The following is a 26,352-nucleotide window of genomic DNA, read 5'->3' as shown; positions in this document are numbered from 1 at the left end:
TTTGAAGGAAATCAATAACAAACAGCACCTGAAACCCTGACATTTACCACAAATGAGATAAAAAAAAGTACAGTCGTAAGTTTAGCAGTTGTCACTTTTGCGGAATAGTAAAATAATTGTAAAATTATGTTCTCTTAAAAAAAAAAAAGAGCAATATCAGCAGGCGGCAAAGTCAAGGGTGAGGTATTAGATGCGAGTTCCTGTCTGAGAGCAGACAGTACACACTGATTACATTGTTCTGCATCTTCTGTGCCTCTCACAATTATTTTAGTCTTTCGCTGAGGTTTTGCGTGTGGGTGTGCTTGTTTTGTACAAAGGAGGTATTCTAAAGTATTTTTTAATCAGTCAAACAGACCAGACACCCAGCTCATAAAATCATGTTCATTTATTTGATACGGTATCATTTTTCATTCCTGCTTCACAGCTCATATTGTGCTTGATGCAAATCTGTCATGCTCCGCAATTACAATGGTGCATTGTGATCTCCTTCTTTCAAACAGACTCCACACTGATGCTTCGCCTGAGTAATTATTAAAACTCACCTCTCAGCTTTCCTTGTTTCCTACAATGCAAATTTCTCATAAACTCACTTTTTTTCCAATGTGGCACCGCTAATAAATCCTCTACCAGTCTTTTGGAAAACAGGTTCAATCATCATGTCTGAAGCAGTGGCTGTTGTCAAGAAACACCTCGTCCTAGTACAGCATGTCGAGTGAGTTTCTAGGTGAGCTGGGTTGCGTCCTTGTGTGTTATTGTCCTGGGGAGAGTGGACTGATGTGATCCGACTGACAATCATGTCCCCGTTATCACTTAATCCTGCCTGCTAGGAGTCAAACTGAGGTAACAGTTGAAGCTATTGCACGTATGAGGACAGCCAGGTAACTGGTGATTCAAACACCTCTTCTGTTAGTTAATGCATTAAGTATCATAAACTGCCAATGAACATGTTTTACAGTATTTATTAATCTAGATTAATTCAAATTACTACAACTGTTGATTGTCAATATTTGTTTTTTCAAAATACATCAATTTCATTTAAATCGCAATTCATATGACTCCAGTCTGTCAATTAATTCCTACTGTATTGTTTGTAAGAAACATATTTTATCATCATTCATAATAACGCTTCCTCCAGTGAAAAAAGTCAATCTCCTGCTGTCCTCTCACATCCACCAATGTATTTATTCAGAACTGCTTTCACTTGTAAGAACTGCTTGGTCGGTGCATATTTCTCTCCTGATTCAGACGAGCCTTTTTCACTGGAGAAAGCAAGATTATAGATAGAGGACTTTTAGTTAAAATTGTCTAGATTTTCACTTCAAGAGACGTTGATTGGTGAACTGGAGTCATGTTGATTAGTTGTTAACTTATTGTGATGTTTTTATCAGCTGTTTGGATTCTCGTTCTGACGGCACCCATTCACTACAGAGTATCCTTTGGTGAGCAAGTGATGTAATGCTACATTTCTCCAAATCTTTTCTGATGAAGAAACAAACTAATCTACATCTTGGATGGCCTGAGGGTGAGTAAATGTTCAGCAAATTAACATTTTTGGTGAACTATTTCTTTAACAATAGAAAAGATTAATAAATGATGTAAAAGCATTGTTCATGTAACAGCACTGCAGTATTGCTAGAAAGTTGTAAGTTGTTACTACTAACACATATTCTGTCTGCAGTCACAAAAACATTTGAGTTTGATTTTTTTTTTTTTTTTACGACTGCTAAGCTGGTTAGTAACTTTTGAGTCATCAGTCAAACTGACAGGACCTTACTAAACCACAAGAGCTTTTTATGTTCATCTGTCAAGTTTAATGTTGTAAAGTGTATACAGGTAACTATCTTTGCAATCGAAAGACATACTGGCATGGTTAATTAAAATGGGGCTAACCCATAGAAGTAGATTCAGTTTATCTCTTATTTTGGTAATGAGAATCCAAGAGCTCTTCAATTATAGTCTTTACACATTTACTGAGACTGGCAGTGTGTCTTGTTTAGCACTAAATGGCACAGTCTGCCAGAGACCTGTCTGATGTTCACATCAATGTTAAATACTTTTGAGCTCAAAGGATTTAAAATTTGATGTCATAAACACCCAAATATGATATATACATACAGATGCTGGTGCAAAAATAAAAGAAATAAACATTTGAAATATATCAGTCTGTGTGTAATGAGTGAATATAATATACAAGTTTCACTTTTTGAATGGAATTAGTGAAATAAATCAACTTTTTGATGATATTCTAGTTATATGACCAGCACCTGTATATATACACTGCCATTCAGTTTGGGGTCAGCAGGTTTTTCCAAATGTTTTTGAAAAGAATCTGCTTTTCTCACAAAGGCTGCGTTTTTTTATATCAAAAACTTTTTATCATGTATCTGAAGCAAATAAAAAAATAAAAAGAAATAAAAAAAAATAAGTTAAAAGTCTTCTTTAGTTTGTTTAATGTACGTTTATCTTTGCTCTTGCATGTCTTACAGCCTTCTTCTATGTACCTATATATTTATATTTCTTTTACAGCTAGCCAGTACAACAACAATTCAAAAATGATACTTGGAGAGCACTTCTTTCAAATAAGCAGAAGAGAACTTTTTACTGAATGTACATACAGCACATTTGACATATAGTGAACGGTGGTATCAACCCTCATAGTTACCTATTTCATCACTAAAACTTGTCATATTTTACACAACAGAGATGATACGCCATCTGAAAAGGTTTGCTAGATTACAAATAAACTTTGAGAAGCATAATATGCTCATTGTAAACAAAGATGGTATTTACAAGTAAATATCCAGGATGAATGGCATGTACCAAAACGGCACAAAATAAGCAAATCGATGCGAAGCTTTCATCCTTATGATGGTTTTTCGCTGGAGAGGAAGAGAATTAAAACAGATGTGACATTTACAAATGTAAAAAAAAAAGCTGCCTGTGTTTTGATGTGATAAAGTGTCATGTCTATCCTGATGTATGGTTCCCTTACAATATCATCTAAGTTGAAGCATTGCAAAAAGTCACAACCACTTTGTGGCAGAATGGAGCTTGTAGGTCCTAATAAGGAGCTGGAGCAGCAGGTTTTGATGATAAGCCTTAAAAATAATTCTGTGCACTGCTTCACACTGTTTGAGTACAAGCTGGAGTTTGCAGGCTTTCCTGTGGCATCGGCTCAGAGGAAATAAATGATCATCTGCAGCACCTTAGTATGCAGAAGCTGCGTCAACCTTTCACTGTCAGACGTGGTCCTTGCATCTCCATGCATCTCTGTATTATCAATTAGATGTCGCTGAGATGGTAGAAAAAAATTCCACATATAAGAGTCCAGGCCACACCTGTTTGCAGAATGTTTTCCGCAACGGAAGGAATCCTAGATGATCTTCCACTGACGTTCAAATATGTTCATGACAAAGAAAAGCAAGTGGACCAAGAATAGTGTCATCAGACCAAAACACCACAGCGCGCACAGAACCACTCGCGGGAAAAACTCAAAAACACAACATTTTTGTATGGTACAGAGGCGGCAGCAGCAGTTCAGCAGCGGGTCTGATCGGTGAGCGGCTATAATGTCTGTGGGGCTGTGAGATGCCCAAACTGAAGAACTGAGACCAGAGACAGCAGCAGCACAGTCCGGTCCACCAAGCAGGCAGCACTAGGTGAGCTCCGAGCTATTGCATTGAAACTACTGGGGTCATTCAGCTGTGGATCCTGTGGAGAAAGGTCATGTTTTTATATTGTTAGTCATTTTGATCTTGTTGAGGCAATGCAGTTTTCTGGTTGTTTGTTTCTTATAGTTGTTTAAGCCTAAAAGCTTTAAAATGTCACAGTTCAGGCAATATGTAATTTTTTGAAACTTTTGAATCAATGAGTTGAATCTAGTATAACTTAAATTAAATTGGAACTTACGGAGCCCGTAAGTTATTTTTTATTATTATTATTATTTATCATTTTTTAAATGAGTTAAAAGTAATGAAAAAAAACTATGTTTACTACTTTTACAGTGGGATGCAACAACAAGACACGTTGAAACGTTTAACGTCCACTGATGCATGACTACATAGGCAAAATATATAGAATGCATCTTGAGTGAACAGCTTCTTATTCAATGGAAAGTCCTAGGTGTGTAGAAATGTATGGTTCTTACCACACAAAGCACATCCAGAGTAACATTACTTTTCAGTTTCTGAGCCTATAAAGAAAGAGAGAAAGAGGCCAGCTGAAATGCAGGCTGAAAAGTCAATTATTTGCAAGAAGCTCTTCAAGGTTTTGTTATTTGTCATACTGAAGCATTTCCATCCAGCAACCTTTTAAACTGAGTCCAGTGCGATCTAAGTCAAGCACAGTTACAATAAAGCACTGTAATTCATCACGGTAAATAGAGGTAGGTAATATAGTACTGGCCTCAAAGAGAGGTCTTCTGAGTGAGATGTAATGTTATGATAATGAGCCCCACAGCCCACACACAAACACCACACATACACAGCGCTGTGGCCAAGAGCTCTCTCTAAGGCCTTGCTTCTTCTCAGATCAATGTGTTGTGTGTGTGTGTGCACGTGTGCAGGAGGCCAGTGTGTCTGCATTAATATGTGACACACCAATACATTTTAATACCCAGCTACACAATACACCCCCCCCCCCCCCACACACACACACAGTTGGTTTGTTGGAACGATAAAGTGATTCCTCAGAGAATCTGGAATATAATAAAGGTGCTGCACAATTGAGAGAGAATGGAGCTAATTTTTGCGAAAAGCATTGTGGGATAGAATGATTAATAACCATCCTGGAAGTCTATCTGACAATAGAAACTCTGTCTACTAATAAATCATACTATTGTTATTACTCCAATATGATTAATTTTTGTGCTATATCTGCGAGTGAAATACAGGTTGAGCTTTATCTGTAGCATGCTGTCAATTATCGAAGAAAATAACTTCAGAGGGCTAAAATATGATTTGTTGTTGTTGTTTTTCAATAAACATTAACAATCATCCTTAGGGCTAAAATTAGGTGGATCTTTATAAGACCATTAACCATGTTTTACTAATATTAAACATTAATAACTCATTTAATTGTGTGAAGAATTTATTGGGTCAAAAACAAAAAAGCCCAGATGAATGCATTTTTCATGCTTATATACACATTGGCTTTTTAATTTCTGATCTTATAAAATAAATGCTTCACACAACCGGAGACTTGAGGGTGTGTTGTTTCAGTAATCATTTCAGTATTCTTTTATTATTTTTGTGCATGTGTGTTTTCTTTGAAGATTTGTTCTTATAATTTTGGTGTTGATTTTCAAGATAGCAATTTTCTATTTAAAAATAAAATAAAAATCATACATTTATTTAATGAAATAAAAGATTTCGTTTTAATTCGGTGAAAGAAAACAGCTGAGAACACCAAAAAATGATGGTGCCTTTAAGGGTGAAGCTTGCACTTGCCCCATAGACATGCATTTTCCTTTCTTCTTTTTTTTCTTTATAACTACAGATGAGTTACAAATTATGGTTTAGTCGACGGCTTAAGCTCCACAGAGTATATTTAACCTGGAATATTCCTCTGTGTGTATGCCGGTCGTTTTAGAGGCTGCGTCTGTGCCTGTCTTGAAGTTAGATTTGCAGATGATTGGTGAAGATATGTCTCCCTCAGAGAGATTGTAATGGGTGGGTATATCCTGCTTAAGGGTCTTCCTCATGTTAATGTGCCAGCCAATTAACTCTGACATGACAGCTCTGGCAGTTTGATGCATCTAATTTCTACCCAGAGGCCCTATGTGTGTGTTATCACTGCAACAGCCCACACCCATCAATCAAAAGTGAAGCCTCATCTCACTCTGAGGGTTAAAAAAATGAAAGCCACCGTATGCCAAGCAAAGCCTGAAAACACCCAAACAAGCTGCCGGCTGTTTGTAAAGTTGACGTAAGCTGTGCATCTTTAACCATCTGTGTGGTCCAACGGCAACGTGTGTGTCTGACTGATAGCTGTCATTCACCTTTGGAGATAGTCAATATGGTGGTTTTAAAAGCGATTAGATAAAACAGATTATGTGTCTAGGTGACATTTCACTGCACTTTTCTAATCAACATTAAAGATTTATTTCTGGTAACTTTCAAATAATTTCTTTAAATACAACACGCTGTATGCTTTCAGTACCTGCAGACTTCCACAGAAGCTGTAGAGATGGTCCGCGTTACTGTCCAGGTCATTGGTGAGTGCTGGGTCATCCAGTGCGTTGGATGTCCTGTCCCGTCCTCTCTGTGGAGTGTAAGGGGCAGGTGGAGTGGACATGATGGGTGGTTGGGGTTGCCACACACCAACATCTGTGCCATTACCAAATGCCTGGATGGCATTGCCTGAATCATGCAGAAATAAAGAGAATTTTTTTTTTAAATCACGGTAGTGCAAAATTCAGTATATAAGAATTGAGTATAGTATGTATATACATAATTCCCCTCAAAGTAACACTCATTATTGTCAAAATAATTAACACAGATTGGATCAATTTTTAGTTTTGCCAAAGAGAGTTACAAAATGTCGACTGCTGTGGACCAGTTCAGATCAAGATTAGTTTTGAAGATTTTTTATTATTGAAATGTATATTACAATTTTGTAGTCTGTTTGCCACCTAAATTTACATTCTGGTACAGTGGTATTTTAATATAATTTTATACTATTATAGCATTAATTCAGATTTTGAAATAGTGTGTATATATAAACATTTCAGTTTTCATTTTATTTTAGTTTCATAAAAAAAAAAAAAAAAAAAAGTAATAAATTGACAAAAACATATTGTAATAGTTTTAGTCAACAATAACAACACTGTTCTGGAGCTTCATTTTCAAAAGGCATTCTCAATTTAACACGGTTTAAAATACAGTTGACACTGACATGTCACTATTGAATTTGTGGCCTATTTTGATATTAAGAGCTTCTCTCTTCATCTCTTCGTACTAAAGCTGATGAACTCTGATAAAGAGGCACTTAGCCTCTGTGTTTAAGTGCAGTAAGTCCTTCACTTACTTACTAAGTTTCTGGGGTCTTTCCGTTGATAAAACAGGGGAGGCCATTAAGATTCAACCGTCTTTTTTAAATGACTTTATTCTCAAGAGCACTTTTGACTTCAGAGTCTGTTATTTACCTCTTGCCACAGAAAGCTAAAGGGCAAGTGAGGATTATTGATGGGTACTCGGGTAAAGAATAAGCCGCATGTGTATTAATAAGTACCATCTACTGAAAGAGAATAGGGTAGGCTGACCTTATTATTGAGTGAGCATTGAATTTCCTTTAAAGCCATGCAAGCTCATTCTGTTTCTTAAGGGTTAAAGACTAATAAAGTCACATTTTCCATTATTGTATTATTGCATTGCTTTCATAAGAACGGATGCATATTCCAAGAATAATGCTGGATAGATTATATAGATTCAAAAGCCAGACTCATTCAATTTACCAATGGCTGCACCCACTCTAAAAATAAGGTGGATAGACCATGCCATGAACACTCATGATTTATAAGAATTATTGGTACTTCAGTACCAAGTTAAAAACCTGACAAATCACTACTAAATGAACATAAACAAAACTGATTTATATCAACATAAGTGATGTGCGCATTAGGTCTAAATGCATTCTAATAGACCTGCCGCTGTCTATAATGTCAGTAATGGGCCCACCGTCATATACAAATAATGGTATATGTTCATTACAAACAAGAAAGAGCAAAGAAAACATTCTCTTAGAACTGATTCTGTCTCATGCTGTTTGAACTACTTGTTGGACAGTCTTTTCAATTTCCTTTCACCTCTCTCTCTCTATAGGTAAACGCATTTGATGCGAATCTGTCAGTTGTGAGGTGTGGATGTGGCGTGACTTGTGTTGGTACTGCTATTCCATCCGGGCTGTCATCCTAAAGGCCATTGTCTCATGTAGACAAATCCTCCCTCTCATCTGCTCCCTGTCTATCTCCCTGCATCTGGTGCATCTAAATGGATGTTTTCGAATAACTCCCTGACAAAATAATGCACGCTTCCCCTACTCTTCCGGGACCACGGACACCTGAGTAATGCTTTATTGCCTTTTTATGTCAATCCCCCCTCTCAGCTGGCCCATTTAAGAGGGATTTCTCTGTCTCTCGGCCTTCAAACTGCTCTGAATCACACAGCAACACAAATCGCAGAGATCAGATTTACTGGTGCAGACTGTGAATGATCACAAAGACGCAACAGAGCAGAATTCAGCTTTAGAGTCAATAGTGATGGGCAAATTCTGTCAGCGCAGAACGCAGTGACCAGTGATATAGAGAAGCACAACAGCAGCTGTGAATGAAGTCTACTCACGGAGACACCGGTTGTTGGTGAAGAACTCTGTGAACTTGTCACACTCAGCTTTTCCGTTTCCACTGTTGCTGCAGTCACACCAAGGTGACACACTGATGCCAGGGGCACGGAGGTAGTTCGGAGTCATCACCGTACCTGTGTCACACATGGCAAGGAGCAAAGTTCAAAGGTCATGTATGTTGAAAACAAGGACGTTTATGAAATGAGATTCTAACTAGAGAGTTGCTGTGTCCCAAAACCTAGCAAGAAGCCATTAGCATCAGACAGCATCAGGGATCATTAGGGTATAAAACATTCTTTTACATCACGTTAAGCAGATCTGTAGTCCATGTACAATCATAAGTGACGCTTAAACAGTGGACGCTTAAAAGTATGTGAAAGTCATTAGATACAAAATATTAGGTCAAGTGGCATTAACAAATTAATATCGCCTTTTGCAAGTACATACTTTTATTCAGCAACGATGCATTAAATTGATCAAAAGTGACAGTAAAGGCATTTAAAATGTCAAATAAACGCTTTTCAGTTGAAATTTCTATGCATAAAATAAGTTGACATTTGCCATCGTTCAACAATGTTTTTCTGTACATTTACCATAGTAGTATTTTCTAAATTAGCTTTTTTTATTCATGGTACTCTACGGTACTACGGTAATGATACGATACACGTCCAAAAACCATAGCTCATGAATTTCAGTACCGTGGTATAAAGTACCCTATATTTTACTGTACTGCCACTATTTTTTTTTTTTTTTTGGCAAGGTATGGCACACCAAATTTATTGGCTTGAGTTAACTCACCAATAAGACCTGAATATGCCAGCAGACAGTTGGCATAGTTTTCTTTTAGACATCCAGAAATCGAGCGCGCCTCAGTTTGACAGTTGGTAAGGAAGTCAGCTAAACGAGATCTGAAAAAAAAAATTAAGCAGGATGAACAAGAATCCACACGACACATCTCCTCATTAAACCGACTCGGCATGCATGTGACAGTCCGGCAGTCTTATATCTATAGTCATCTCTTCTCAGACATCATCCACCCCACAGGATAAATAATTAACTAGCTGAAAAGTACAGTGAGCATTCCAACACTTTCCTTCTTACTTTGTGACACATCACACAAGGTGTCTTTTATCATACCTGCAGATGTAGTTGGTCTTGCAGGAGGCTTGTAAGGAGAGACAGTTGGGTTTTTCCTTGTCCTCGTAGGAGCAGGCTGGCACGATGGTCTGACGTCTGCGCTCGGAGCAAGCCGTGTGATCCCCAGAGGGGCAGGAGCAGAAAAGCATGCCATAGCTATGCTTCGGTGGCACCTTGTCGAAGAACTGCCGCAGGGCCTTGTGGCACTTGCGCTTGTTACACACCTCAGTGGTTGAGACTCTACTGGTGCAGGGACTGATGTAGAAGGAGCGGTACTTCTTACACGTGTCATTCAGGTTGCAGGCCTTGGCGGCGTTCAGGCAGTTGTTGTCCTTCGTAAAGGCCGCCTCACCTATGCAAGAAGACATTTAGAGGGAGAGTTAGGATCTCTTTTACTGATGCAAGTGCTGTAAATGTCAAAGAACACTTGCTGAGAGTGGGGCAACTGTTGACCTTTGAGGATTCTCTGTGAACTTCCTCTGGCTGAGGTCATCTCGTAGGGCATTCACAGGCCATATGTCAGCCAGTATGTGGTCTGTGCGAGAGTAACCAAACTAATTGATATATTTAGGAAAACTACAGAATTTCAAGTATATCTGGAAATGACGTGTATAAAATACAGTACGTTCTCCTGTCCCAGCTGGTTTGGAGAGACAATTGTAAATAAGCCATTACAATGAAAGGTGTCAACACTTTGTTTCTGTTGCACTTTCAAAGTTTTACTTATGTTTGTTTGAGCTTCCACACACAGCAACAGTGGCTCAACCAATGGTGTGAGTTTGTATCTGTTTGACCAGCTAATGGCAGAGTGTTTTGGAAACTTTACACACACACACACACGTTTGTTTTTGTGAAAAGTGGGGACATCCCATAGGCGTAATGGTTTTTATACTGTAGAAACTGTATATTCTATCGCCCTTCACCAACCCTGCCCCTAACCCTAACAGGAAACTTTGTGCATTTTTACTTTCTCAAAAAAAAACTCATTCTGTATGATTTATAAGCGTTTTGAAAAATGGGGACATGGGTAATGTCCTCATAAGTCACCCTCTCCTTGTAATACCTGTGTCATACCCATGTCATTATAAAAAGTTGTGTCCTGATATGTCTCAAAAACATGCCCACACACACACACACTATCATTCAAAGTTTTGGCTCGGTAAGATTTTGTAATGTTTATGAAAGAAGTTTGTTATTCTCACCAAGGCTGCATTTATTTGATCAAAAACAGAGTAAAGCAAGAAGTAGTATTCCAATTTAAATGAACTGTTTTCTGTTGTAATATATTTTAAATGGTAATTTATTATTTTGATGGCAAAGCAGAACTTTTATTAGCCATTACTCCAGTCTTCAGCGTCAAATGATAAATTTAATATGGTGCTCAAGAAAATTTTTGGAAATCACTTTTTTTTTTTTTTTTCAAAACTTTACTGTCACTTTTGGACAATTTAATGTATCATTGACTAATTAAAAAATAAAAACGGACTCCAAACATTTATGTATTACTAAATATTTCTAGATTATATTTCCATATAAATAGAATGGAAATATTTCCAGTTCATTGTGTCTGAAAATAAAAATTGCTTGAACGCTACTTTTTCTCATTTATTTACAGATCCCACACAAAATGCCCCAAGCATACCTAGACTCAATTTCCAGCACTTTTCATGAATTTCCCACCAAGAACTGACATCAACTCAGTTTAAAAATAGTTTTTTTATTTGTGTAACGTTTGAATCTTTTGCCTGAAGATCTTCTGTCAGCTGCTTGTACTGTCACACTTTTCCTTTTGTTTCCCTCCTCTCGATCTTCACAGCATTTGCGTCTCTTGAACAAACAACCTCAGGTGGATGTTTGGCTTTCCCTCACATGGATAAGTTCACAACCCTGAAAACTCTGTTTGCCTTTCCTCTCTCTTTTCTAAGCGGTCTTTTGGTTTTAATACACATTACTATTAGAACGTACAGACTCTCAGACTATTTCAGAACCATGCAAAAAGAAAGAACGTTAGCATGTACTGAATACTGTGCTGAGCATTATCAAAAATAGCTTTAATGATAAAAGATGACATAATGATAATCTGAATGTGGAGTATACTATCAAGTTTATGACTATCGAATGGCAATATTTATATTTAATATATATTTGTATAATATAAAATATATGATAAAAGACTGACCGATCAGAATCAAGAATGCAGTGAGCCATGCAATTGAGGATATTCTACTTTACCTAACGATGACTCAATCTTCTCTCGGCTTCCCGCTTCAGTAACTCAACTCGCATGTGCATGGAACGCTGCATTTTGCAATTATATGTTTTGATGAGGAATTTGTGCTTATTGTGGGCTTTCATGAGATGACTAGATATGTTTAAACTTGAAAGCGGCCTCGATCCTTGAGGTTAATCACCTATTATCTATTACAAAAACCATTACTTACGTTTGACAAGCACATTGATATGAGGCTCAAGGTTACTGGAGGGATGTTTAAATGTTGATTAGAGATTGCAGTCATGTGGACAGCTTCATAGTCTATAAAACGAACCCATATCTCCTTGTGATACACTGATCCTGAACTGCATTTATAAACATAAAGCAATATTAATTTATTATTGCACCTCATTAAAACAACTCATGGCCACTTTACAGCACAGGGCATATTAATTATTATTAGCAGTAGTACTAGGTAGCAGACGCCATTTGATTTGATATTCTTGTTTAAAGGAACAGATCAGAACAAATTTGGAGAAATGTAGCAATACATCACTTGCTCACAATGGATCCTCTGCAGTGAATGGGTGCCGTCAGATTATGACACCTGATTAAAACGTCTTCATAATCTACAAGAGTCCAGTCCATAAATAAACATCTTCCAAAGTGAAAAGGTGCATGTTTGTAAGAAACAAAATATAATTTTAACTTTAAACCATCACTTCTGGTCTTCTCTCCTGATTTAGATGACTTTTTCACTGAAAATTATAAATATATTATAAACAGAGGACTCATATTTTAACTGGAAGGAACAGATTGAAGTTAAAATGCCTTTATGATGAATTTGTTTCTTACAAACTCACAGCTTTTCACATCACAATACGTTAACTGATTGTGGATTATTGTGAAGTTTTTATCAGTCTGAATTCTCATTCTAGTGGCACCCATTCACTGCAGAGAATCCATTATTGAGCAAGTGATACAGTGCTAAAGATCTCCAAATTTGCTATGATGAAGAGTCAAACTCATCTTGGATGGTCTGGAGATGAGTAAATTCTCAGTACATGTTTATTTTTAGGTGAACTATTTCTTTTTTTATTAGTGCTGTGATTTTGTTAATAATGACCTCAGCTTACATCCACCATTGTCTCTTGTGTCTTGCCATGTGCTCTTCAGAGAACTCCAGTGTGACGTGAAATAACAAGCAACAGTGCCTGTGTGTGTTGATGTGGATGTGGCCTCATGCTCAGGCAGCGGAGCGCTCTGTTGTTTATTGCTCTTTGGGGCGCAGGCATAATAAGTGAGCTCTTCAGTCGCTTCCTTAAGTGGCCTGAGAGATGCTGTAGACACAGAAAGTGCTGATGGCAGAGACCTGGAGCTTTTCTGGCGGATGCTTAATAATCTCACAGCTTTCCTCCAACTGTTCCAATCCAATAAAACACATGCCACTGTATCAAATCAAATCATACGAGGACTCGACCTCCATAATTGATCTCCCGCTCTCTCTTCCTCCGTGTCTGCCGCTGTCTCTTTCTGCCCATCTCTCCCATCTTCACATTCTCGCCCTAGTCTTACATTTTAGATCTGTCTTCCTTTTTATTCACCCAACTTTAATTTTCATTTTTCTCTCCTAATTCTTTTTTTTTTTCATTCCTTTCATCCTTCTGTCATATATTCTTTTGGTTTTCCTGCATCCATTCTCTTTTTTTCATGTACTTATTTTTTCCCTTCTTATTCTTTTTTCCTTTCTTCCTAACTTCCTTCTCTTTTCTCATTTTTTTTTTCTTCCTTTCTTCAATCCATCCTTCCTTCCTGGCTTTATTTGTTTATTTTTGCTTCCTTCCATCCTTCCTAACTTATTTTGTCACTGTCTCTATTGTTTGTTTTAGTTTTCTAACTGTTCACCTTTTGCTAAATACTAAAATTCGCAATCAGAAGTTAGCTATTTTACTACAGCATTTCTCATTAAGAGTTATTCCAAGACTAAATGATCAAATCTAATTTTTTTTGTGCTTTATTCCTAATGTATGTCAACAGCTCACCTCATTTGTTTCTTTATTTTACAAGATACTTAATAACGAGACACTTAATTTAATACTTAAATGAAACATGAACTGAAAACTGTGCCTCCTGGGCTATGAAAGAGCAATTAAATGTATCTTTGGGTAATTTGGTGTATATGGTTTTTCTTTTTAGAAATTAATCTTATGAACTGATTGGACCAGAGTTTGTTACAAGATGAACCCTGTCTTACCATCTCTGGGCTTTTTAATAAAGAGAAAACTTCTAGTTAAACAACACTGTGAGCTTTGTGTAAATGACTATCCGCTTAAACTGCTGTCCAGGGACGTTTAATGGCCCTCTGAAGTCATTTCTGCCACTGGTTGCCACTTTACCTAGTCCAGTTGATATTTGAAAATATCCAGTGGATGTGGAGTCAATTGATTTATTGATGAGTGTCTTGTACCCAAAATAAATAAATGAACACACTGATTCGTGTATGTTTACAGAGCAGATCCATCTGGAACTGATGCAGCTCTACTCAGAAAGACCGGCAGTTTCAGCCATCGATCAAACGACTGACGAGTTGAAATTTTTTTTTTTTTTTTTTTTTTTTTTTGCTGTTGTAGTAGCAAAATTTGTATTCATGTTGAAATGGTTTTGTTAACGTTTAAAATCATTGTATGGTGACCTGGTTATCTAAAGGGTAGTTTACACTTGAGATTGTGAGCTGCTGACCCCTAATAGGCTGATGTAATGGACACTTTAGCCAGTTCCCGACCGCGCTGGCATATTAATATGACCACAAATAATTACCAGAGCTGGAGGGATTTAGGGGTCCAGTGGTGTATTTGATACTTCAGAGGTGCAGTGAAATTCCAGCAACGTCTTGGAGATTTACCCTACTGGGGAGCTGCTATTGTGATAGTGACAATGGAGGGAGTCACATGACTGCTGGATGTTTGACTACTGTATGTGTGTTTTGAAAGTGAGAGACGGAAAGCTTTTAAAGCCTGAGACTGTGTGCTAAGAGAGTAAATTATGACTAGGGAATATATGTGTGTGTGTGTGTGGCTGTGCATGTCCAACCGCCAGGCAATTAAACCACGTAAAATCTCATGAGTGGAATTAATAAAGTGTACAGTGTTGATGGCTTTCAATCCAGAAGAAAAATCAATGTCTAATAAGACATAAAACTGGTATTTGATGTTTTACCATCAACAACTGCCAAGTATTTTCCCTCTGGGGCTCTGCCTTCAATTTACATACATTAGCAGTAAAACATACAAGCCACTATTTATTAATCTGTGAGAAACAGAGCCAAGACTGAGCCGTTAATAAATTGAGAATGAAAGAATGATGCATGAGGGGTGTAAAATGAACATTCTCTGAGTGCCAAATGCATCAGATTGCCTTCGGCAGTTAAATAATATGGAGATACTGGTCAGTTTGCCAGACATGATTTAACCTGAATTCAAAAAATGATCATCTGACCTTGACAGATGTGAGATTTTCCAGTCAAAGACACATACAGCTGTTGCAACTATCATGTCCTGTAACAATTTTTATCTTCACAGGATTATCTAGGATGCTTAAAGTGAAAAAGGCATGTGCTGTTATGCACATGCAAGTGAAAAATCACTGAATAATACCACTGTCATACGGACGACATTAGTTTGATAAAGTAGTAGTAGTAAAAATGGCAAGTCATTTTTATTTTAATGTGAGAGAGTCAAATCAAAGAAAAAAAAAACGAAATACTACAGGGAGAAAAATATTTTACAATAATATTAATAATTAAAATAATGAGGATGATGCAACATATTTTATTATTCTTATTATTCTTATTATTATTAAGTATTTCTGGTCATTATGACTGGTATTTTATGCTATTTTTAGTTTAAAAAATAACTTATCTGTTATAAAACATCCTTGACAATGTATAATTTCAAGTCTTGTAAAATAAATTCTCAAGTCGTCTGTTGTTGGGAGGTAAATTAATTTTAGATCCTGCATTCATCCTCTCTTTGTCCACTGACAAACATTACAACATAGTCAAAAGCAGCACAGTAACACTCAAGTGTGCTCCAAATCAGACTTGTTTGGACATGAACATAGATGTTTTTCCTGTAAAAGAACTTGAATGGCTAAGGAGAAAAGAAGCTATAGTGAGCCGCAGGTATAATATGTGATAAATCCACTGATGAATGCAGGCACGGTCTTAAAAGAGAGCAACCTCCCCCTCCCATTCACATTCCCACAATATTGGACTCAGGAAATGGTAACTATAGGCTTCATACATCACAAACATTGAAGCACACATCCACAGCGGGGGACCAGTTTTTATAGGGACTGACAGCATAGAACTATCAACTCAGCCTATTAGAATAAAGGATTTCCTCTTTCTCTCGCTAGGCTTCTCTCCAAAATCCACTCCAAAAGATTTGTATTATATATGTTTGACAGCCAATACAATCTCAGGCTATTCAGTCTATACTCTTCTGCTGTGTGCAGGTGTTTGAGCCTTTCTGTGTGTGTGTGTGTGTGTGTGTGTGTGTGTGTGTCATTGAATGTCCTTAATCTCAGTGATGACAGACGTGACTTTAGGTGACCTGAAATGCTACGGTCACGCAAGCTCACACAGTACTGCAGTGCAAGCACTTTATGATCAGTAAAAAAAAAAAAAACATAGGCAGCAGTGTCGTTTACAGATACTGCATCAGATATCTACAGCATTTGATGTGAAAATATGAACAGTTGTGCTGTAATATACAGCACATTGCTTTTGACCTGTTTAATGATGTGAAGTTAATAACGCTAACCTTTTGTTATGACAAGCTCAATGATATACAGATACAGCTTTATGAATCATGACCTCTCAGCACGTCACCTTTCAGAACTTATGATTCAGATCATGTCTTTTCATACATTAATGCAACAAAGGACTGATTGGCTCAATAGAAAACTAAATTGTTTTTTAGGGGGGAATAGTGAGTGTGGATTTGAAAACAAACGTATTTCTTTGATTGATTGAGAATTGAAAGTCCGTTGCATTTGTTACCTTGCTTAAACTTCTACATATTACAGAAGAACTGTGACTGGGATTTTGAATAATTTAAATTCTATTCTTTTAATTCTATTAACCAAAAAGAGATTTAGGTTCATTCACCAATTAATTGGTTGACTCTTTAAGTTAAATTATTACACCATTGATGGCTTAATTTGGTGTATTATAAGTATTTGTTCAACAACTGTTCATGACTGAAACACTATAAAGTAAACTACACTAATTTTAAATACAGATTTAAATAAAGGATTTTCGGTAACACTTGAACCCCGCATTTATAATACACTATATAAGGCATTATAATCAATGAATAATGCGTTATAAAAAAACTTATAATATGTTTTATCATCTCATAAATAATCATAAGAACAGTTTTAATGTATTATAATTGTATTCAATATTAAAGTTCCTACTCAAGACTGATTTGACTGAATGCTTGCTAAGAATAGGTTTATTTATTTTATGTAAATGTATTTTATTTATAGTACTTTATATTGCACTGTTAGTGGCCGTTTACACAGAAACCATTTTTGCTTTGATAAACATAAGACACAGGCATTGGTATGGAGTAAAAAAAATCTTTTTTTAATATGTAATGCAATGTATGTCTATGTAAAAGCTAAACTTCTTTTAACTTGAGAACCATGTTTTTAGAATGGCATGTCTTGCACGAGCCATTGCAAAATATGCAAGCACAATAGTGAAATACATCTGTCTAATAAGTTTACATATAGAAAGCCAATGGAAAAGTAAAAAGCAATGGAAAAATGCATTCGGTGTGATTCTTCCTTTTTGAAGAATCAAGAAATTTGGTCAGGAATAAGCTCTTTGAATCAATTCTGGAACCCTGGAATTGGAATAAATATAAAAAATTCTTGAATCAAACAATTTTTTTCTCTCCTTTTTAATGCAGTTCTTTTATGTTGCTCCAGTGTGTTTTGAATTTTAGGCTTCTTTCTATGAATTTTCCTCCTTTTTTGTCACACTTGACAGAGTTATTGATGCTGAATGATTTGTAATCAAGCATCCAGGCATTTGTAATTACCAATGCTTGAGCTGTACATAAAACAGCATGCACAAGCTTTAAATGCCATTTTTGCCTCCTAGCCAACATATTTTTTATAGTGTGAGATGAAGGGGATTTGTGTGTTTCTCGATATTTACATGCTCCTCTCATAGCAGAGCTTTATCTAATGTGGAAAACAGTCTAGTTCTATACAAAAATGAAACGGTTTTCCTTCTTCAGGCTGTGTGGCAGTTGGTTGGGATTCATGAACCGTACTGCTCTGGCATCCATGTCAATGATGTGAAATGAGATTGGAAATCAAATTGCACTTCCAAACAATAACTGCTGACAGGGCCATTTTTCACATTTATAACCTCTTCCTCTCTTCTAGGCTTTTTGTGATTCATGCCAATACACACTGAAGGTTTGAATTGATTTTCTTAAAACAGATTATGGCAATTACGCATATGAATTTTATCACGCTGAATGTTTAAAACAATGACAGGATTTACTGTCTTTATGGAGACACTGAAATTATGGACAGTAAGTAAAACACATCCAGAAATAAATTAGCCAGACAATAAAGGCGTTTTTTAAAAATATATGTAATAACATTGAAAAGGATTTTAATTTAGTATCCATCAGATTCCTTTATAACTACCCCATTACTTCTTTCAATAGACTCTCTGTCTGTTTCACATTCAGTCAAACGATTTCTCTGGATGAGCGGTGTGACCGAATACAACCAAATTTATGCAACTCATGAAAGTAAACAGACCTTCATGCATGAGAAGACGTGGACTCTCAGCTCTCAATGCATTTCAGTTCTCTTAGTAGACAGGGCCACATGGGACTTATTACTACATTCTGGACTAACCCAAAGGTGGGAATAATTCAGATGGCTGGGGCAACTTTAGCTCTGCATGTGAGAGAAAATGGACACCATTGTATCTCCATCTCTCCTTCCTGTGAGACCGCAGTGCACTGCATCAGAAGGCCATCAGAAACAGGGATGTGTACTTTATTTCAAGTCTGTCTGACTTGAATGATGAAATATGAGGTGACCTAAACCAAAGATACTGTACATTTGTACTTTTTTAGGACAGTATAGCAGCAATTACACACAAACACACCCACACACACCCACACACACACACACACACACAAACACTCAAAAGTTTGAGGTCAGTAAAATATATATATATATTTTTTTTATAATGCATTTTATTCAGCAATGATGCATTATATTAATCTCAAATGACATTAAAGGTGTTTGCATTTCGTCATAAATATTAGCAAAAGAAATAATCATGATCCTTTAAGAATCATGGGGTTTTCACAGTTTTCATAACAATTTTAAGCAGCGCAACTTTGCTAATAATAAAATAACAGCAATGTTTCTTGAGATCCAAATAATTATTTTTCATTCTTTATTTTACAACACATTTTAAATGGCAACTATTTTTGAATGATTTATAGCTTTTTGTGATCTCTCTATTATTGACAAGCTTGCAGACCAAAGTTGGGACATGAGAAAATCAATTAACAAGGCAAGGAACTTCATTCATCCTTCTAAACTGATAGGAGTGGCTGATAACAAAACATTTGATTTTCCAGCCTTCATTATGATCTTTGGTTCCACACATTTATTTGACCCAAAAATGACTTTCTTTTTTCTGTGGAACACAAAAGTTATTTTGAAGAATGTTTTAACTTTTTTTTCCATACAAGTAGGTTCCAGACATAATTAGATATGTTTCACAAAATGTTCCGCAGAAGTAAAGTCCACGCTGGTTCGGAATAACATTTCATTTTTGGGTGAGCTATCCCTTTCATTTTCCATGCAGTTCAACTATTTATTAATCCAGCAATGGCTGCTGTTCTCTTTGTCTTCATTGCTTCAGCTCCTCACTGATCAGGTGGCACAACTCTCGCTCTACAGTGACAGTATGATCATTCTTTGTCTCTCATGACCACTTCTTAATTGATTTATGGAAAGGACCATTTTAATTCAAACACTGCTAGCCGAATATATCCCAGTGGTAATTTGGTCTAAATATCTCATGATTAATGGCATAATAAATGTTTCTTTTGCCATAGCACTGAAAGACGAAGAAAGTGCCATATGATCTACAGTATTACCATTAATGTTTTAGACCTATAAAAACCTAGTGTACATAAAGTTCACCAAAAAATGACAATTCTGTCATCATTTACTCATGTTGTTTCAGAACTTGTTTCGTTAAATCCACGAAAACAATTTTCCTCATACAGAAAGAAGGTCATACGGATTTGGAATGACATTCAGGTGAGTAAATCATGACAGTTCATTTTTGAGTAAAAAATCCCTTTAACTGTGGAAAACCTAATAAGCTTTATAACCTACACTGAGTTGCCTGCCTACTGGCAACCATTGTACAATTCAGTTCCCGACCCTTTTGGCTACCTTTTCATTAAACAGGTCATGCCTTTGCTCTTTCATATGGCAGATCTTTGCCCCTCCCTTTTTCTCATGATCCCATAGCTCAAAGGGGATCTGTTACTAAAGCCCCAAACCCACAAAAGCTATGTAGAGCTGGTGGTTGTGCCATCAAATAAAACAGAAAGTGCCTGTACAGCAGATTGCATACAGATGCATCCTGGACAAAGATTCTGCAGTTCCAACAATACCCATTTAACTGAGGCATCAAGTCCATAACCCAGCTTCTTATAAACATGACGCAAAACGTGTGTGATTATTCGATCCGTTTTGATTTCCATTACCTCATGATGCATCTTCATGGAGAATTTTACGTTTGTTAAAGCTTAAAATGCTAAGTTGGAGGGTAAACTGTCTTGCTCAGCAATTATTAGCCATTTAATGCGGCCATTCATATTGATCTCAGTTATGTTTCTGACAGGAAGTGTAACCTGAACACATTTACTGAAACACTGGCGTTTTTGCATTAGAGCCCAGGAAAGCTACAATTAGATGAGCAGGCATTTCTGTTAGGACTATGAAAAGAGTACGAGAAAGCTGATACTCTGTTGACTATGTTTTTGTCTCTTTGCTAGGGTTCATGTTTCCCTCAAGGATATTCAGCGCTGACAATCTTGTGCAGGTCTCTGCCATAGAGTCTAAGTCAACTCTCAAGTCTCTCACTAAGTCATCTCGTTTGTCACAAGATGAAACTTTTCTATTGAAAACTATTCTAGTTATTAGAAAAGTATTTTAATGTTTTTTATTTGTAAGGCACTTTTGGATTAAAATGTCTCCTAAAGCATGGGTATATCAAACTGGGAAGTTCGTCAAAAGTAAAAAAAGTCATAATAAACAAATTTGGCATAGAAACATATTTTCATGCTAGTAAATTTCATTAGCAGCTACATAGAAATACATCAAATTAAACATTACATTTTAAGTCTGAAATAGTATTTTCTTGTACAAACATACTGCAAAACGTATGTTGCAAAGAAAGAATTTAATCATTAAGCTTTCTAAAGAATGGCCAGAAATGAATCACAGTTACTTTTCTGTTTTGACAGCCATAGTTTTATCTATGCATATAATTGTATATATCACAGTATAAATGGCTACTGTTCTAAAACAATTTTTGTCAAGTAAAAATTTTGTCAATAGCCTATAGTTCATCATTTTTAGTTGATAAACTAAACTAAACTAAAAAAATATATAGATATATACTGTTATTTTATTAATCTCACAGCATAATAATATTTAAAAAACTATAAACCACACTTATCACAAATTGCTTGTGATGTTTCCCATTTGTAAGTCACTTTGAATAAAAACATTAGCCACTGTACACGACTAAATGAAAATATAATCACTTTCCAAGAAAAACAGAATACAGAAACACATACATGAAAAAAAGAGTAATAAAAAGAAAGGTAAAGGTAAAACAAATCAAACAAACAAAAGAAGCTACCGTCCCATACCTTAGATGACATCTTAGTAACCTCTCCTAGCCTATACCTTCACATCACTTGAGGTTTAATAATGGAGATCAGACATTGTGTATTTGGTTCCAGTGCAGAATAGTTTGAATTTTTGCTCTGGTGGATCGCTCCAAACAAACAATATCTAAATGAAAAAGGACAGCCATTGCTGTTTTGAAAGGAAATTAGGAGGAAACCAAGAACTACTAAGTTTTCTTAGCAGCTGTAAACCCTGAGAAGAATATATGTTTTTGGTTTTAAATTCAGGGTTACCGAAGAGTCATCATTAAGAAGGAAAAGACAAGGATCTAAAGTGTTAATGTCTCTATCTGAGTCAAGTCACTTTTTCTATGTCAAGTCTGAGGGACAGTTTAATTGTAACTAAAGGCTGGCTCACATTGCCCCAACATTTCTAACACTCTGAAGATAATCTGCTATACATGTATTTATAGCCTGTAAACATAACTGTCATGCTCACTCAGCCCGATAACCACTGTCAGGGTTAATACATTGATCCAACAATACCTAACGACCGTTGGAATTTGGTGCTTGTTGGCACTGTGAGAACGAGCCTCAGACTTGAGTATCCATTTCTGCTGTGAACAGCCTGAAAACACCCACACAAAGTGTTGCATAGAGATGTCTCACTGAGAGTAACAGATTAGGGTCAGTTATTATTGGGGTCCTGTGTGTGGGCTGATTCAGTGGTTCATGACAGTAAATATAAAAGCACTTAATGGACAGGACACACAATGAACACTAACCAACCAAAGATTTTAGGGCATATTAAGCACTGCTCAAGTTACTTCCTATCTCTCTCTCTCTCTCTCTCTCTCTCTCTCTAAACTATTGTGTTAAACAATTGGTTTGCTGCTAGTTTTTGTTGATGCAGTTCATCATTTAGATATAGAGGATTTTCTGCCGTTGCTTAATCTGGACAATGCACCACCTCAAGAACGGATTATGGGTTATGTAGAGGACTGGCACAGCGGCTCTGGCTCTCTCAACCAAATCAGTTTTTATTGAAGCTGCTCTGGCAGCGGCCATAAACATCCTGCTCACTCCTGTATAGCCCAGCTGTGAATTATTACTAGGGGTTGCTGGGACATGCCAAAACCGTTGCACCCCTTCCCACTATTTTTTGCTTTAGACATATGAAAAATAAATAAAGAGGCTTGCTGTGAGATTAATATTCACTTGCGTTGTGTCCAAATATGAAAATAAATTAGAATGAATGTCTCTCTCTTCCTGGTGATGTACAACACTTGCTGTTAGATACACATACGCAATTGACACACATGCACAGATGCACAGCAAAACAAAAGCAAGCCTCTGATGTTCATTTTGTGGAAATGCTCAAATAGTACCAGACTACTGATTAAAGAATTAACAGCTGTTTAAACTGGTATATTTCATTTTTTCTTTTTCTTTTTTCTTTACAATACTTTAACCGTATTGATTAACGCTTCAGGAAAGAACAAGGCTGCAATCTCAGAAGCTGTGCTTTATTGATTTGAAGTGGACCGAGAGGGAACGTAAGGGGAGGCTGTCTCACATGTAATGCCCACATGTTCCTTAAGGACCAACAGTATATTCATATTTAATCCAAACCCAATGCAAACACAACCACAGACACTTTTTCTATGCCAAACTCTAGTGAGCTTCATCACAAGCTGTTAAAAAAGGTAAGCACCTTAAATATGATGGTTTCTGAGCTTTTAAAATACCTTGTTTCAGGCAGATTTTTCACAATGCACTGCAATTCGTTTATATTTGTGTGTGTATGTACATATACAAAACTGAAAAGAATGTCTATGTAAATGCTTTTTCATTTGAAGAGTTGTTTGTGCGGTGCATCTTATGCTTATATTTTGTTATTAGATTGGCAACATGATGTCAAATCACTGAAATCAATTGCTAGTTGAGTGTGGAGTGGTATTTGTGTACTGCAAGGAGGTACTATCTACGTAGAGTGTTCTAAATTGGTCACTTATGAGTTTCCATGAAGTTTAGAATGCTGTCCGTGTAGACAGCTGGCAGTGAGGCAACTCACTAGGTTACAGAGCTACTGTCTGTCACCATGGAGATTTACTGCAGAACTTCTACAGTCAAGCACAGCTCAGATTGAGAGCTTCAGTCAGTGTTATCTTCCACGCCAGCAGACCTCACTATAGCTGAACAGGGGAGGAACAGCGCCATCTACAGGACATGGCTAAACCGTCTGCATCAAGCAGCACCTGTTCTGTTAGTCCTCTACAGGAATGCATTAGGCATTGACACTTTTCCAAGGACATCATTGAAACCTGTTCACTCAAAACTCCATTACAAAGCTTTCATAAATGATGCAGGCGGGTCATTCATAAGCCACCAGATATTTAAATTTAAATTCATTCATTCTACAGACACTTTTTATCCATATAACCAAATGAGCAAATAACAAGAACATACACATAAACCTGAGACATATCAATATATAGTAAGCACATTAAGCATACAGACAGAAAAAAGCTTTTAAATGATTTGTGCTCAGTATGAACTGATAGATAAGTGTAAGGTGGATATATATTATCATAAGACTTACCTGATATTATTGGAGCCAGACGAAAAATATCAGACAAACGGCTGTTGACTGGCTCGTATGGCGAGTCCTCTAGCAAGTCATTGGCTGGAAGATAAACACCAGTACCAGTAAGAAACTGTACATTTGCAAAAACCCATACTGTTACATGTATCATTCTTAGAACCAGCACTTTTGAACTTTTTTTTTTTTAGGTTATAAAAGCTCTGAATGCATTTCCAAAAGTGGTCTACAAGGCATGATCATTTCTCATATTGGATCATGTTCATCCTGGATCTGCTCACCCTGTAAACTTTGGTATATACTCCAGAAGATGCGCAGACAGTTCTTCTCTTTCTTCATTCCTCTCCTACACTTGCAGTCGTACAGAGGACTTTGCTTCATGGACTCTATGGCGCTCCTGCACTCGTCCTGCGCCTCGGGTTCCGCCAGCATGCTGAAGTTCCCGGCTCTCCCGGCCACACACTGTCTCATGGTTCGGTACTTAGTGCTGCAGCCGTACTTCGCCAAACACTGTTCATGAGCCCTAACGCAGTCCAGTCGAATAGACCGAGACTGTGTGATCGCATCTGCCTTTGAGAAGTGCATTAAATCTGTGCAGGGAAAAGACAAAATTACACATGCAAATAAGACAGAAGGGCGAAATTGCCTGGCACATCATTACCACGATTTTCTAATGTTCATTGTTCAGGTGATAGCACATACCTTGTTACTTTAGTGATTCAAACAAAAAGAGACAACTTATATGATAAAAGACAAAACACTAAATAATGTTTTTTTTATGTCATAGTAATTCCTGCTACATATACAATGTATAAATCAATAATTAGAATTAAGAAATAAAATAATATGAACAATCATCATAATTATAAAAAAATGTAAGCATGCTGAATTGCATATTTAGGCTAGTTCATACAAATGTAACGCGCAAACAAATAGCTACTGGAACACATGCATCTCAACTTACCAAGAACAGGCAACATTATCCAAAAAGTTGCGAATATCATCGTCGCTTTATTATGATTCATTCAGAGAGCCGAGAAACTGGTTAAACACGATATAGAACAATTTCCACAATAAATCCATTGGGCGCCAGCTGCGCACTGGTGAGGAACAAGTGATCAGACATCATACACATCCGGACAGACTCCAACAAGCGCTCAGTGCTGCTCTGACGGACACACCCCACGAAAACAGAGCAAAAAAAAAAAAAAAAAAAAAAAAAAACCAATATTGAGAGTTACGATATTTTGATAAAAATACTAATATCACGACATATAACATGCGTTATATTCAACCTTTTGATATCCTCTTTGTTATCTTCAGCAATCGTTCAAAACAACAGGTTGTCTTAAAAAAATGTAGGCTATGAACGTAAATTAACATTACAAAATTATTCAGGGTGCATGTCAGTCCACATCAACTGCCAAAGTGTGCTGTTGCTTGTTCAGTTTTCCGACAATATGTGTAAGGTCCAAGTGCGCGCACTATGTGTGAAGCTACTGCGCATGTGCACGGATCTCTGGAGAAGGTCGGTTCTTTTGGCTCAGGTGGACAGTTAATATTCGCTGATTAGGCTCTATTAAGCACTTTACTTAATAAGAATTATCCAAAGACTGTCCAAGCATAAATGGAATCCACTTTGCGATTTATATCTGACATATTGTGCTAATTATTCAATGTCGAGTTTTTTTCTTTCCCATTAGCACTTAAAGTTGAGGTTCGTCTCGCGGACAATTTTTTTCTAGTTTCTGGACGTTGTGAACAAAATATTAAACATTTTTGTGAGATTATAAATTATATATATATATATATATATATATATATATATATATATATATATATATATATATATATATATATATATATATATAAATAAATAAATCTATAATAAGGTGATGAATAATATTTATGGTTACTGTAAACACGGATAGGCTACAGACAATAATTAAGTCGCGGATGCTTTAATTCACTTCAGGTGAACTCGTCTGTTTAGTGCACTCTAACCAGGCTTAACTTGCAATCTAAGTTTTGCAGATACTCAAATGCTGTCTACAAATGCTGTTAAAACATAG

At 36.6% G+C, this 26,352-nt stretch overlaps 1 protein-coding gene across 1 annotated transcript; it reads right to left on the bottom strand.

Moving 5' to 3' along the window:
- Window positions 1–2,469: 2,469 nt before the first annotated feature.
- On the bottom strand, window positions 2,470–25,453 carry LOC128025356 (GDNF family receptor alpha-1-like). Its single transcript, XM_052611628.1, has 9 exons — window positions 25,245–25,453; window positions 24,562–24,870; window positions 24,281–24,364; window positions 9,478–9,829; window positions 9,139–9,248; window positions 8,340–8,474; window positions 6,160–6,359; window positions 4,148–4,192; window positions 2,470–3,711 (listed from the first exon to the last, which is right to left on the bottom strand). The coding sequence occupies exons 1-9, from the start codon at window positions 25,303–25,305 to the stop codon at window positions 3,565–3,567; spliced, it is 1,443 nt and encodes a 480-aa protein (XP_052467588.1). The 5' UTR covers window positions 25,306–25,453; the 3' UTR covers window positions 2,470–3,564.
- Between the last annotated feature and the right edge of the window lie 899 nt (window positions 25,454–26,352).

Source organism: Carassius gibelio, chromosome A12, assembly GCF_023724105.1.
Source record: "Carassius gibelio isolate Cgi1373 ecotype wild population from Czech Republic chromosome A12, carGib1.2-hapl.c, whole genome shotgun sequence".
In the NCBI taxonomy this organism is placed as follows: Eukaryota; Metazoa; Chordata; class Actinopteri; order Cypriniformes; family Cyprinidae; genus Carassius; species Carassius gibelio.
Note: the sequence above shows the minus strand (reverse complement) of the source record. Positions and strands in the feature narration are given on the sequence as shown.

What these genes read in the sequence shown, in the direction of transcription:
- LOC128025356 (XM_052611628.1), bottom strand. Translation starts at nt 25,305, where the DNA reads ATGAATCATAATAAAGCGACGATGATATTCGCAACTTTTTGGATAATG. An exon ending in TCTGGCTCCAATAATATCAG is followed by an intron (nt 9,830 to 24,280) that starts GTAAGTCTTATG and finishes CTTCTTGCATAG; the next exon opens with GTGAGGCGGCCTTTACGAAG. An exon ending in CACCAACAACCGGTGTCTCC is followed by an intron (nt 6,360 to 8,339) that starts GTGAGTAGACTT and finishes TGCATGATTCAG; the next exon opens with GCAATGCCATCCAGGCATTT.